This window comes from Tenrec ecaudatus, chromosome 2, assembly GCF_050624435.1.
Source record: "Tenrec ecaudatus isolate mTenEca1 chromosome 2, mTenEca1.hap1, whole genome shotgun sequence".
Classification (NCBI taxonomy): domain Eukaryota; kingdom Metazoa; phylum Chordata; class Mammalia; order Afrosoricida; family Tenrecidae; genus Tenrec; species Tenrec ecaudatus.
In genome coordinates, this window is record NC_134531.1 from 172,156,673 (window position 1) to 172,169,972 (window position 13,300).

At 47.9% G+C, this 13,300-nt stretch overlaps 1 protein-coding gene across 1 annotated transcript in view; it reads right to left on the minus strand.

The window, feature by feature from the left end:
* Positions 1-11,194: 11,194 nt before the first annotated feature.
* ATP10B (ATPase phospholipid transporting 10B (putative)) overlaps positions 11,195-13,300 on the minus strand; it is a 144,653-nt gene continuing 142,547 nt past the window's right edge. The window contains exon 22 of the mRNA XM_075542721.1: positions 11,195-11,364. Within this exon, the coding sequence (XP_075398836.1) occupies positions 11,195-11,364 (170 nt within the window). The remainder of the gene's footprint in view (positions 11,365-13,300) is intronic.

Genomic DNA, 13,300 nt, shown 5'->3' on the forward strand with positions numbered 1-13,300 from the left:
GATATTTACATGCAGCTGAATGTGCCTGGGGTGTAGCCAGGCCAACGAGCAGGATGAAGACAGAAAAGATATTAATCACCTGGAAATGTTTAAGCAAAAGAAAATGCCCCCCAAAACAAAACAGTCTGTAAAAGGACGCAATTCTGGTCTCTTTAATGGGGAGAAGAAGTCTATAGGCATGTTGTTATAGAAACCTAGTTTGTGCCAATAGCTAACTTAGAGTTAGCTATTTGCTGACCACTGCAGCTGGGATGATACCCCAAGGATTGTGTGAGGGATGAGAAGATAGAACGAAGATCACACACAGTAAAAATAGAATGATTTTGCTACAGGGGAGTTTTTAAAAATTCTATGCTGGTTTTGGAAATGATGATGGCAACATATATACAAATATGCTTGACACAATTGATGGATGGACTGTTGTAAGAGCCTTCAATGAAATGGTTAAAAAAAAATTCTATGCCGAACACCTCAGAAGCTTAATTATGGATCCGAGGACATTTAAATGGATTGACCTGGCATGAGTGTGTTTAAATATGCATTACTTTTCTAAAGGAACTAACAGTGATTATTTATACTGGGGCTTAATCAATTAGTGTTCAAAATTAGCCTGCAAATGTGAAAAAGCATAATCACATCACCTGGGTTCATCTAATCTTTCGCCCTCATTTTGCAAAGAAGGAAACCAAGGCTGGGAGGTGAAGCGCCTTGCCCGAGGCCCCACAAATAGCATAGCGCACTGGCAAGTAGATACCGGCCAATGTAGGTAGGTTAAAATTGAGCACATGATTTGTTTACCCTCGTCACCCATTTTTCATTTGTTGTAGTTTTTATTATCTTCTGCGTTCTGTTGCATTGAGGTTTTCTGTGCTTTATTTTGATGTCATTGTTGTAGATCTTTGGAGTTTTTTCTTTATTTGAAATCCCGGATAACTCTCTGCCATTGAGTTGATTCCAACTCATTGCAACCTCATAAGACTGGGTAGAACTGCCCGTGTGGGTTTCGGAGACTAAACTCTATGGGCGTAGAAAGGCTTGTCTTTCTCCCAGAGCAGCTGATGGTTTCAAACTACTGACCTATTAGTTAGCAGCCCAATGTGAAACCCACTGTGCCACCAGGGCTCCAGTGAAACCCAGGAGAGGTAAAGCTAAAGAGACCATTGCTGGACCAGAGATTCTCAACTTGGGGGTTGTGACCCCTTTGGGGGGATCGAATGACCCTTACACAGGGGTTGCCTAAGACCATTGGAAAACCCATATTTCTGCTCCTCTACCTGTCTCCAGGAGGGTCAGCCCACAGCAGATAGGCCCATGAGTGGTGTGAAGACTGTTACCCATGCTACACCATGCTTCAAGACAAAATTTCATTTAGTTGTAATTAGAAATAAATATTTTACAATATATAACCACATATTGTTTTGTGATTAATCACTATGCTTTAATTATGTTCAATTTGTAACAATGAAAACACATCCTGAATATCAGATCTTTATATTACTATTCATAGCAGTAGGAAAATTACAGTTATGAAGCAGCAATGAAAATAATTTTCTGGTTGGGGGTTCATCACAACATGAGGAACTGTCTGAAAGGGTCACGGCATTAGGAAGGTTGAGAACCACTGTGCTAGATGAATTGTTTGTTAGGATTATGACAAAGGAGGCTGAGATGACTGGGAGCTAATCATATTGGGTACAAAAATGAAGCAAATGTTCAAAATTGATTGTTTTGATGATTACATAACTCTTTTAAATATATTTAAACCTTTATATTGGTATGTGAATTATGTCAACAAAACTAAAAAAAAAAAAGAAAGAAAAAGAAAGAAAGAAAAAGTCTGATTTTGTTATTTGCAGATCACCATGAGTTGGGACCAATGATGGCAACCGAAACAGCAGCAACATTTTAATAGAAACCAGATCTGCATCTAAATGAAAATAGAAGACAATATTTTCTAAATGTATCAGAATCACCCATGGGAACTTTTTCAAAACAAAAAGTCCCGAGGCTTAACCAGAGCTTCTGAGACAGAATTCTGTGGTGGGGAGAACACCATCTTAGGAATGTTTATCATGAAAAACAACACAAAAAATTTTCGGTATTACCTTCTGTTTTCTTTGCTCAGCCCTGTGATAAAAATGTCGTTTTAGGCACAGAGAGAATTCTTTGCAGATCCCTCAGTCGCTGTTGTGGTTGTTAGCTGTTGTTGTCAAGTCGGTTCTAACTCACGAGGACCCTGTCGCTTGGTCCTGTGCCATCCTCACAATTGCGAGGGGTGAGCCCATAGTCACAGCCGCGGTGCCAATCCATCTCATTTGCCTAGAAGTCCAGCTCCACTTACTGACTTCTTGAGCAGCTGATGTCCTGTATGCAGATTGTCCCAAAGATGTCCCTGGGTCCATCATTGCCTCTTCTGAGGGCAGCAGTCTTTGAAGGTCCACCATGAGCTATCATCAGGCTGACTCCTCTCCAAATCTGCAGCCTAGGAAAGTGAGATGATGCCCAGTAAGGTCACCTCCAGGTTTCCTGCCCAGGGGCCAGGCGGCTGTGGCTCTGACTCCACAGTGCGGGTGTTCGGTCAGGGAGGGCAGCCAGCTCCAGGGAGAAGTAAGAGAAACAGCCTTGCCGTTTCCGGATGCTGTTCTAATTGCACTTCTTGAACGGTGCCTACCACATAGTGCGTGTGCACTGCATACATTTTGTTGACTGAATGAACTCCTTCATCTTTGGGTGCTAGCAGTGAAACATCTGTATGTGATGTGTGGAGTCATGAACAGTAGAGTTGGTGGCACACTGGGTTAAGCCCAGCTGATTGAACCTCCCTCCCCCCCCCCCCCCCATGGAAGAAAGACGAGTGTTTTCTCCTGTAAAGCTTTTGCGATGAGTCAGAATCAACTTGATGGCAGTGGGCTTGGCTTGAGTCACTAAAGTGTCCTCTTTCTAAAAGCGTGGCCAGATTCTGAGGATAGCTGCGATTCACCCAGAAAATCTCCACAGGGCCCAATGCATGATGATAAATCATACCCCGCCTAGGTGTTCAGAATCAATTTCACACCTCATCTGTTATCATGAGCAGAATGTGTGAGAAAGTCTCCTCACTGTGGTAATACATCAGACCACAAAAATCAAAAGTGCCTGGAGATCAGAAAAAGGGAACAGTGTTATAGTCCATGGTGCTTAATCAGCTACCTAGACAGTGATGGATTTCAGGGGGGATTTACATTTGAGTCATTGCATCTAGAATGTCGCAAGCAGAAACCATCGTTTATGGGCAGCCGGGAAACAAGAAAAAAAACACCCAAAACATTTCTCATTATCGGTAGTCAGCTAGGGAGACCCGGTGGGGTAGTGGTTATGTATTGAGCTGCAATCTGCATGGTCGGCAGATTTTTCTTTTTAAAAGTCTCTGAAAAGTTCATATTTGTAGGTCAGCAGAGAGAAGACCAAAGTAAATGCAATATGATAGTCTTGAACGTGGTCGTGGTTAGGCTAGCGGGCCTGGTCCGTCTGCGCAGGGCGCTGGTAGCACAGTGACTTAGCGCTCAGAAGGGAACTGGAAGGTTGGCGATTTGCATCCACAAGCTGCCCCTCAGGGGAAGGATGAGGCAGTCTGCTTAGGTGAAGTTTACGGCCTTGGAAACGGAAGGTGCTGGTCTGCTCTGCCCTGCAGGCAGGGTCACGGTGAGTCAGAATCAAGGGAGGACAATGAGTTTGAGGGCCAGTGGGTGTTTGGGCTAAAGGTGATTTCCTCAGTGCCAGTGTTTCACCAAGTGAAACTTTGGGGCCAACTTTCAGAGTCCCCCGAGGGAGCTTGATGATCAGGGTAAGTCAGTTCTATGCTGTCCCATGGGGTGGCTAAGGGTCACTGTGAGTTTGAATCAACTTGATGGCAGTGGGTTTGGATTTGGTTTGGGGAAAAGTTTAAGATCCGGGCTAAAGCTTTTCCTATCAGTGGGACCTGGGTTTCGGCAGCTTTGAGGTGAATTCAGCGCTGTTTCTCTCTTCTCTGAGGAATAGTTCTTGCTCTCCAAGCCCATCAGGATCCCTATATTCTCCTAACACATTGCTTTCTGCGTGCAACCTGAAAAATGGAACCGACCGACATCTTCTCATTACAGGTGCTTAACCCACGAAACCTTGGGATGGGGGTGGTCTCATTCACCTCAACTTTCTCCTGAGCGAACTATGACTGCTTCTAATATACCAAACCCACTGTCACCTGCTCATTCTGACTCACCGGGACACTGTACGACCCAGTAGAACTTCTCTGTGGGTTTCCAAGTCTATAAATCTTTACAGGAGCAGAAAGCCTCACTTTTCTCCCTCAGGGCTGCTGGTAGTTTCAAACTGTTGACCTTGTGGTTAATAGCCCAAGGTGTAATCCACTATACCACAGGCCTCCTTTCTCAACAGACGATAAAGCTTAACTGTTTGCTTGCCGAATGAGCTTTAAAAGAGTCCTGAGGCTATCCGGAGCAGGTTAAATCGAGATTTCCATGAAGCCATGCTTTGAGAACAAAATCATGCGCATAAAATTCCTGTCATTTTCCTGTGGCTAATTAGCGAATGTTTGTGGTGGTTAATTTTGAACGCAGTATGGATACCGATGGGAAAGACTTAAATGAGCTTGTGGCTTATGCGGGCCAACTAAGATCCACTGCCTGTTTCTAGAAGTACAGTGTTTTAGGACAGAGTCATGCTCATTGTATGCCTTGTCCGAGTGGGCCCTACAAAGGCCAAGTTTGGTAGGAGCTGTATAATGTGCAAAGTTGAAATATTTTACCATCTTGCTTTTTACAAAAGAAAAAACCAAAAACCAGTTTGCTGATTCCCGGTCTAAGACTCTGCTTGGATATGTGCGTGTGCGGCTGGTCTTTCTCCCTCCACCTGTGTAGATCAGCATCCCTCCTCTTGCGTGCTGTTCTGAACACTGGTGGCTGCCCTGGCTTGTAGGGGTGAGGGGAGCAGTCCGCAGAGGGTGGGCTTAGGATCCACTTCCTAGCACCATCACCTCTAGCGAATTCTCCGTCCGAATTCAGACACACTGGGTTAGAAATGCCGAGGCATGGCTCAGCCATTTTCACTGATGTCTAGGTGGTGCTGATGGGTCTGAGAGTTTCAACTCTTGCTCTTAGCGCTGACAAAGGGCTCGGCAGCAAGAGATGGGAGGGAGCAAAGAGAGGAAAGAGAACAGAGTTGAGGCATTTATTCCCTATGGGGCTATTTCATTGCTCCGCTCAGCACCTCAGCTCCTGTATGGAGCGCTCTCCGCAGGGTCTCCCACAAATCACAACCACTCCGGTTTGTTCCTCGCCCTTGGTGGAAGTGGTTACGGAAACCCTCTTACTGAACTTGGGGTTTGCAAGAGCACTGAGGTTCCCTGTAGCTTTCTCACCCCTTTATAAGTAGAACCTTTATTCAAACCCATCCCAATAGAGTTGACTCCAACTCATTGCGTCTCATTTGGGGTTTCCGAGACTGTTAATCTTTCGGCAGCAGTCTTATCTTTCTCCTCCTGAGTGGCTGGTGGGCTTGAACTGCTGACCCTGTAGTTAGCAGCTCCGTGCCTAAATAGCCCCTTGATTAAGTGTGCCTCACATATTCTAATTTGAATGTGTTTCTTGATGAATGCAGCATACAACCTGGTCATTTGTGCGATGTCATATTGTCAAGGTCAACTGGATGGATGATACTTTTTAAGGGTTTTGGGAGTCGTGGGACAGAATATGTCTACTGAAGTTCTTAGCGGCGGGGGTGCAGTGTTGGAGAACTCAGAGGAAATGCGAACTCATTTGGTCTTTTAAAGGTGGGTACTGTATACCAAAGGAGCCCTGGTGGCCTAGTGGCTATGCATTGGGCTGCTATCTTTAAGGTCAGGAGTTTGAAACCACCAGCAGTTCTGTTGGAGAATAACAGGGCTTTCTACTCCTGGAAAGAGCTCTAGCCTCAGAAATTTCCGAGGCTGTCTACTCTGTCCTACAGGCATCGACTCAATGGCATTGGGTTTGCTAGATCCGGGGAGGACCTGGATGGTGCAAACGGCTAAAGCACTCAGCTGCTCACCATAAAGTTAGGGCGTTGACACCCCTCAGTGGCACCTCAGAAATACTATTTAGTGAGCTACTCCTGAAAACAACCAGTCATTCAAAATCCTCCAGAGAGCACAGTTGTCCTACATGAGGAGGCTGGTGAAAGTGAACCCCTGGCAGTCACTCTTTCCAGACCACGGATGCATGAAGTGTGCACAGTGACAGTGAGTGAGCAAAGGGGTAACCATCGCCCTTCCAACAGTCCCTCCTTCCACCCCGCACCCCATCTTGTGTGCAGAGTCATGAGCAGCAATGCTCCTGGAAGCCATCTCCGTCCTGGCCCGTGTGTGTGCCTTGCTGGCCTCTTCATTTCAGTTTGGGACCCCGACACGCAGCGGCAGCCACTGACGCAAGGGGTCCTCGGCTGCCCAATAAAGGTGAAAAATCCACCAGCGGCAGTCCGAACCAGCACTGACCCCACAGGCAAGGGCAGAGCTTACTTTGGTTTGAATTGGATTTGAAAAGACTGGGAGCACAGGCCCTGTGTGCGCAGTGGAAATGCCAGCAGAATATCAATGCTGGCGGCACTGCTGGCCTGTGGAAGAGGGGTGATCGCAGGCAGCTGGGGGCGTCTCTGCTTGGCTATGGGCAGAATGCGGCTTCACACAGACCGGGGAGCCTCCGGGTGGCTCTCTGCAGCTCCCCTGGTGTCAGAGCCGTCTTGCTGGTCTTCTAATTGGCCCTTCTTATTTACTTCGCAGAATCATGCGGATGACTTGGCCAGGAGCCATGTTAGGGGCAGATTTTAATTAGCAGCTTGGGAATTCAGAAAGAGGCAGTAGGCTAGAGGGGGCTTCCAGAAGCTCTCTGCCCCACAAGTGATTTCCTCCATATTCCAGTGAACCGGATGCCTCCTTCCAGCCAGCCTGCTTTGCACAGTACCTGCAACATTCGCAGCATGGGGGCAGTGGGGGCCAGGAATCGGAGCTCGCTCATAGACAAACTGAGCCACCGGCAAGAGATGATTTCTGAAGATCTCAACCCCCGGCAGACTTAAATTATGTATATGGCCTCATTTCCTACAGGTCTTCCCGCCCAATAGATTGTGTGTCTAATTGTTTCTTTCCACTTCAGATGGGAGCCTCCTGGTAGGCTGGATGTTTTGGTGCAAGTATGTCAGCCAAGGGCTAGGGCCGGGGCCCTTGGAGGCACCTGAGGAGCGTGCTAATTGTCCTGAAGTACGCCGCCTGGTGTGTGCCTCATTGTTGTAGTGGTTTTCATGGGAACTTCTAATTATAACTAAGAAGAGAGTCAGGGCTGGCCGCCATCTGATCCACATCAGGTGTGCAGGCTCGGCTCTTTCAACACTGCTTTGAGCATGGCTGCCTGTGGTGGGCGCCAGCCGGCTCAGGAATGAACTTGCCTCTGGGTTGGTTGGTCTGTGAGGAGCGCCTCCAGGGACTGTGGGAGTTGTAATTCCAGCCGAGGCAATGTCTTTGAGGGTGCCCATCCTCCTCCCGGGCTCTGTGGCAATGTTAGGAGGTATGCCTGTGGAAAGGGAGGCCGGGGACTGATAGGAGCTGAGATCCTGAGGGGGTCTAGGAGACAAACCAGACTGGAAATCAAGGCTTCCGACTAGCTCATTCTGCTTTGACAGGCTGCTGAGGATTTGCATTGGCACCCCGATATACACGGAATCAGAACGTGTGTTTTAAAGAGATCTGTATGCATCACCAAGGTGCCCTGGGGCGCAGTGGGTTGTAAGTTGGCCTGCTAACCTCAAGGCCATCAGCTTGAACTCTTGGGGAAGAAAGGTGAGGCTCCCTGCTCCTGTAGAGACCGATAGTCTGAGAAACCCCTAAGGGGTTGTTGTGCTCTATACGGCTCATAAGAGTCCAAATAGACTCAAGGGCAGCGGGTATGGCCTCTTCTTTTGTGTATATGAATCACCTGGGGAATCTTGTTAAAACGCAGATTCTGATTCAGGGGAAGTGGAAAATGGCAAATTCTCAGCAGGGGTCAAAGCAGAATGAACTGGTTTGAAGCCCTTCTGGACGGGTATGCTCCAGCCCTCCTGCTGCCCCGTGGTCAATTATGGCGGGTTGGCAGTCTGAGCTGGAGCCCTGCTCGGAGCATGGTTTAAGTGATGGGTCGCGGACAATGAGGTAAGCTGTTTGAAACCACAACCCTCCCCAAGGGAGCAAGGTGAGACTTTCTGCTGTGACGAGCAGCAGTTTCAGAAACCCACACGGACAGTTCTGCTCTACCCTGCAAGGTCACCAGACGTGGGGATCGACTCCATGATAGTGAGTGAATTGGGGCATCTGATCGAAGTTTGGCCTACTTGAATCTGCCTTTCATTGACAGTGTGTGCTTGGCAATTGGTTGGCTTTTGTGAGCCTCAGTTTAATGAACTGTAGAATGGGGATAAAACTTTGACGGTGTTTTGGTGGAATCATGGACACAGAACTCAAGAATTTCTACCGCCAACATGAATAATCTATTCTCTTGCCCCCCATTAGCTCCCCACATGGGACTGACCATCCCATCTCCCATTCCTCTACCTGAGACCAGTACCACAAGGAACATTAGGATGGAAACAGATCATTTATAACCAAGCCCAAGGGCCCCTATGGAAGCAAGAAAAAGGAGCAAACAGAGGCTGGTCTTCCCAGGGGTGGGGGAGTTTCAGCCTAGGCCTGCTGGCTGGCGTCCTGAAAGAAGATAATGTAAGAGAGAAGAATCTAGAATGTGGCTGCAGCCCATTTAAGGCATTGTTGTCAGTCCTTCAATGGGACCTTGATCATTGGATCATCACTAGACTAAGGAAAGGAAAAGATGGAAAGACCTTCTTGATGCCAAGAGAGGCAGGGGAAATGCCTCTCCCCGCTCTTGGCTCCAGGACCAGATGAGAGAGCAACTAGCCAATCACGGCTGCCATTGACCAAGGTGTGGGGCTAGCCTCGGGAAGATGGCCGTCCAGCCACTCAGACCTGTGTCTTCAGATCCCGTGCTGTAGCAGGAAATCAAACACAGATGTGAGTAACAGAGGTGAACTTGTACTGTGCCCTCCAAGTGCAAAGGGCTTCTGAGCTTCGAATCTAGGGATAACTTTACAGGTGAAGTAACTGAGAGACCCACATTTTAGCTTGGACTTGGAGCAGCCGTTCTAGGTGGAGGAAATGACTCCCGCAGAGACACAGCGTTTACAAAGTACAAAATGTGTGCAGAATGGAAAGTTGTTTGTATGGGGTTCCTGCAGGGTCTTGTTAGAATATGGGGCTGATGTTCTGTGTGGTACTTCCAGGCTTTGACGCAGGTGAGGTGGTCAGGGTTAGGAGATGAGGTCCCAGTGGTTCAGGAGTTGGGAGCATAAATGGAGCATTTAAGCATAAATGGTAACATTTTGCTTACCTTCTTTGGGAGCTATCTTAACATCTCTCACATTCCTTCCCTACCACCTGTCTCTGCCCCCCGCCCCGCCCCCTTGATTTTTGAGATTCGCCGATGCTTAGCCAGTCAGCAGGTTTGCAAGTGACTTATGAGTAGCTTTAATTATCCTTTCTAAGAGCTGGGTCAGTCTTGCTTTTCACACATCTACTCAGATTTCTTCTTGGGAACTTGAGTGAAGACATCAAGGGCATTTGGGAGTCAGCTGAGTACACGGTCTTACAGAGGAGAGTCAGGAATTCTGACAAATGGGGAGTCTTTAGAAGTCCTCCTGGGGGTCGACGGAGGACCTTACAGATGGAAAAGCAGGTGGGCGAAGAAAAGTCTCACAATAAGGCATGTGCAGATTTGGGACCCTGAGTCTCCCGACTCAAACCCAACACCTCGTTCACAGTACTGTGCAAGGAGTGGGGCTTAGGGTTTAATAGTCCGGTCCCTGCAGCTGGGCCAGATGAGTTGAGCATTGGCTCATGACCATAAACTTGCCTGTTGACTTTGGGAAAAGTATGAAGCCGGTGTTCTTATGTAAAAAATGGGACAAGAAAACTGAATGGAGAAAAACATATTAGCATTTGTAGCGAACAAGAAAAAGGAAGTGTGTGTGTGTGTGTTTTGTCTTGTTGAACCAGGGAGCAGCTGAGAGATATTTCTGTGGGGTGAACCCAGGGTCTTCAGGCCATAGGCATCTGTGTCCCCTCACTGGTCTGCCACCCTGCCTGAGGAAACTCTGTGCCTGCTCCTGCTCCTCCCTAGGGCGAATCCTCAAAACCACTGGTGAAATAGGTAAAATACCAAATCAGGACTTCCTATTAGGTCATGATATTCAGGAAGACAGTGTGCTGAATGGGTCCTCTGAACCTCTTGGGGCCAGGAGGGTTGACGGGAAGACACCAATGTGCTGATTTGCTGAAAGCACCATTGTCTCATGGCAGCCCAGGGTCTGAGGTTTTGAGACGATCGTGATGTTAGGTAAGGCCAGGTCTTCTCTCTGGGGCTGTCCATTGCTGTTTGAAGGGAGGAGGGAGTACATGGGCAGCATCTGGGAGAGCCACCCAGTGTTGATGCACCCTTCCGGCTTAAAGTGAACCCTGGTTCAGTGTAGTAAGCTATTAAAAACAGGGAAGCAAACTGCGCTTCTCTGAACATGTGTATTTCCTGCACCCAATAACAGGAGCAGATGGGTGTGTGTGTGTGTGTGTGTGTGTGTGTTTGTGTAGGGATGAAAAGTAGAAGCAGCTGGCAGGATTCAAAATACACTTGTCTCTGCAGAAGGGAGAGGAAGACGCCACGAGCTACCTTCTTACTGGCAGAGCTCCGTCCTCCACCCCAAGGCTTCCCTTTGGCCAACAGGATGAAATACGCTCTGGAAGAATCCTATAGTCCAGCAGATCCACGCTGACTCGCCTGCCTGTGGCCCGATATTTGACCACTTCACCCTTTTGGGTTCATCTTTCCATTTTTAAAAGTCCTGAAAGGGATCACTCAGTGATCGGTGCAGGGACACCCCATTGCGGCTAGGTGGCACCAGAACGCCTTTGAACAAGCAGTCTTCCTCTCAGCTCCTGCTGGAAAAAGCCCGACTCCTGACTGCACGTCCTGAAGTTCTAGCTTTGCAAAACTTCGCTTGTGATTTCAGAAGGACGGCCTGCTCGTGGCATCGCCCCAGCGCACAGTCCCCATTTTCGATACTCGAGAAACCTTGCCTTGATTCCAATCTACTCTTTGAGGACGGAGTTCTCTTTACAGAGCGGGCATTCGGGGCGGGCGAGCAGCCCCTGGGGAGAGATGATGGGCAGGCAGTGCGGTCCAGAGTCCTGGCTCAGCTCACGTGCGATGTTCTTCCCAGTGGGGCGCAGTGGCGGCTCCGCGGTACAATTCTCACCTTCTAGGTAGAAGACAGGCTCAAGGGCTGGTCATAGAACCTTAGTGAGCAGCCGCCGGTGTTTTTAGGGAAGGCTTGCAAGTTGCCATGTGAACACGTTTTAGTGGGGTCTCCAGACTGAAAGGACTACAGCGAAGGTCTGGTGATTCATTAAAAAAAAAAAAAAAATCAGTCACAAAGGTCCAGGGCCATTGCAAGGACTTGACAGCAACGAGTACCACCACCCCCACACCACCACCACCACCACCATCTCCCCCTCCTCCCTCCTCCCTCCTTCCTCCTTCCTCTTCCTTCTTTAATTCCTGGAGCTTTCCTTCGGATGAGCAGCCTGGATGAACGTGCACAGTGTGGTCCTTCCCCACGCCCCACTGTCAATCTGTGACAGAATTGGGTGGAATTCAGGCTTTTGGATGCCTGACCTTGTTTAGGGCCAGCTTCTCCTTTTGTATGGGGACTTCTTTGAAGGCAGGACTGCCTCCATTTTTGTTCCCAATTCATCTTTGGTGCTGGCCACAATGCTGTGTACGGTAGGACCTCAGCTGATATTTATTAAATGAATGAATGACGAGCTCCTAAGGTCCATCTGGGGTTGAGGATGGTGTCAGGCTTCTGGGGAGAGGCAAGCAGCCAGTCTAGCGTTTCGGACAGAGGAGGCTGCCTGTGCTACTTTTCTTCTCACCATCCTTTTGGCCGACCCCCTCTCATGTTCCATCAGATATGCTCCTGATACTACTTGTCTGGGAGGTGCACTAAGACTATCCCCAACCTCCAAACTCACTGCCACAGAGAAGATTTCGACTCAAGGCCACCCTACAGGATAGGGGAGAACTGCCCTTGTGGGTTTCTGAGACTATAACTCTTTATAGGTGTAGAAAGCCTCGTATTTTACCCACGAGCAGCTGATGGATTTGAACTGCTGACCTGGAGATTAGCAGCCCAATGCGCAACCAGTTTGCCACCAGGGCTCCTAACAAGAATACAGGCCTGCATAATATAGAGACTGAGTGCCTCACAGCCCTTGGCACATTTCCAGGAACCTCTTCTTGTTTTTGTGGGCTGTTTAGTCAATGCTAACGGGCATAGCAACCATATAGGACCAAGTAGAACTGTCTCATAAGGTTTCCTAGGCTGAGACCTGTATGGGAGCATATCACCAGGTTTTTTCTCCTTTTGAGCAGCTGGTGGGTTCAGATCATTGACCTTTCTGGTTAGTAGCTGAGTTAGCATATCGATACATGGATGGACGAATGGATGTGTGAGTGACAACAGGGTGGGTGTGTGAATAGATGAGTGAGCATGTACCTAGAACCATCAGTCATAAAGAATAACAAGGCAGAACTTCAGGTATGCATGGAAAAATTTATTTGTTTTTTGCCTTTTAATATTCCTTCCCACATTTCAATTCAGTCCGTAAAAGACATCAAAGTATAAAAGCACACTAAGTATAATCATTAGCATTCATTGTGTTACAGGGAAATAGTAATTACCCTTTCACCTGAGATGGCAAGTTGAGTGGTCACAGTTGTTTGGGTATAAAAAGGAGGCAAGAATAAGTGATGACCTTAGGTTTGCCTTGAACTGAGGGGTTCCTGCAGGTGTGGGACTTTCAGTGCTATATTTGGGAGAGGTCCTGGCAAACCAGGAGAGGTGGTCACCATAGTGAGAGAGCAGCATCAGAATATTGGGCCTGGTTTGGTGTTCAGATAGAAAGAGAGGTCAGACATTTTTCTGGTGTCCTCATTACTTGTTTCCCATAGCTTTGAAATGCAATCCTTGTGTGTTCTTTGAGGGTGTTAGAGCTTTTAAGGGTTTTCACAGCCCTCATGTAATTTATGCACAAACCTCAAAAGTCAAGGATGAAGAAATGGAAGCTTTGACCAATTTGCACAGTCTGAAATTGATCAAATAACAGTCATGGTGGATTGATAGTTACAAGTGA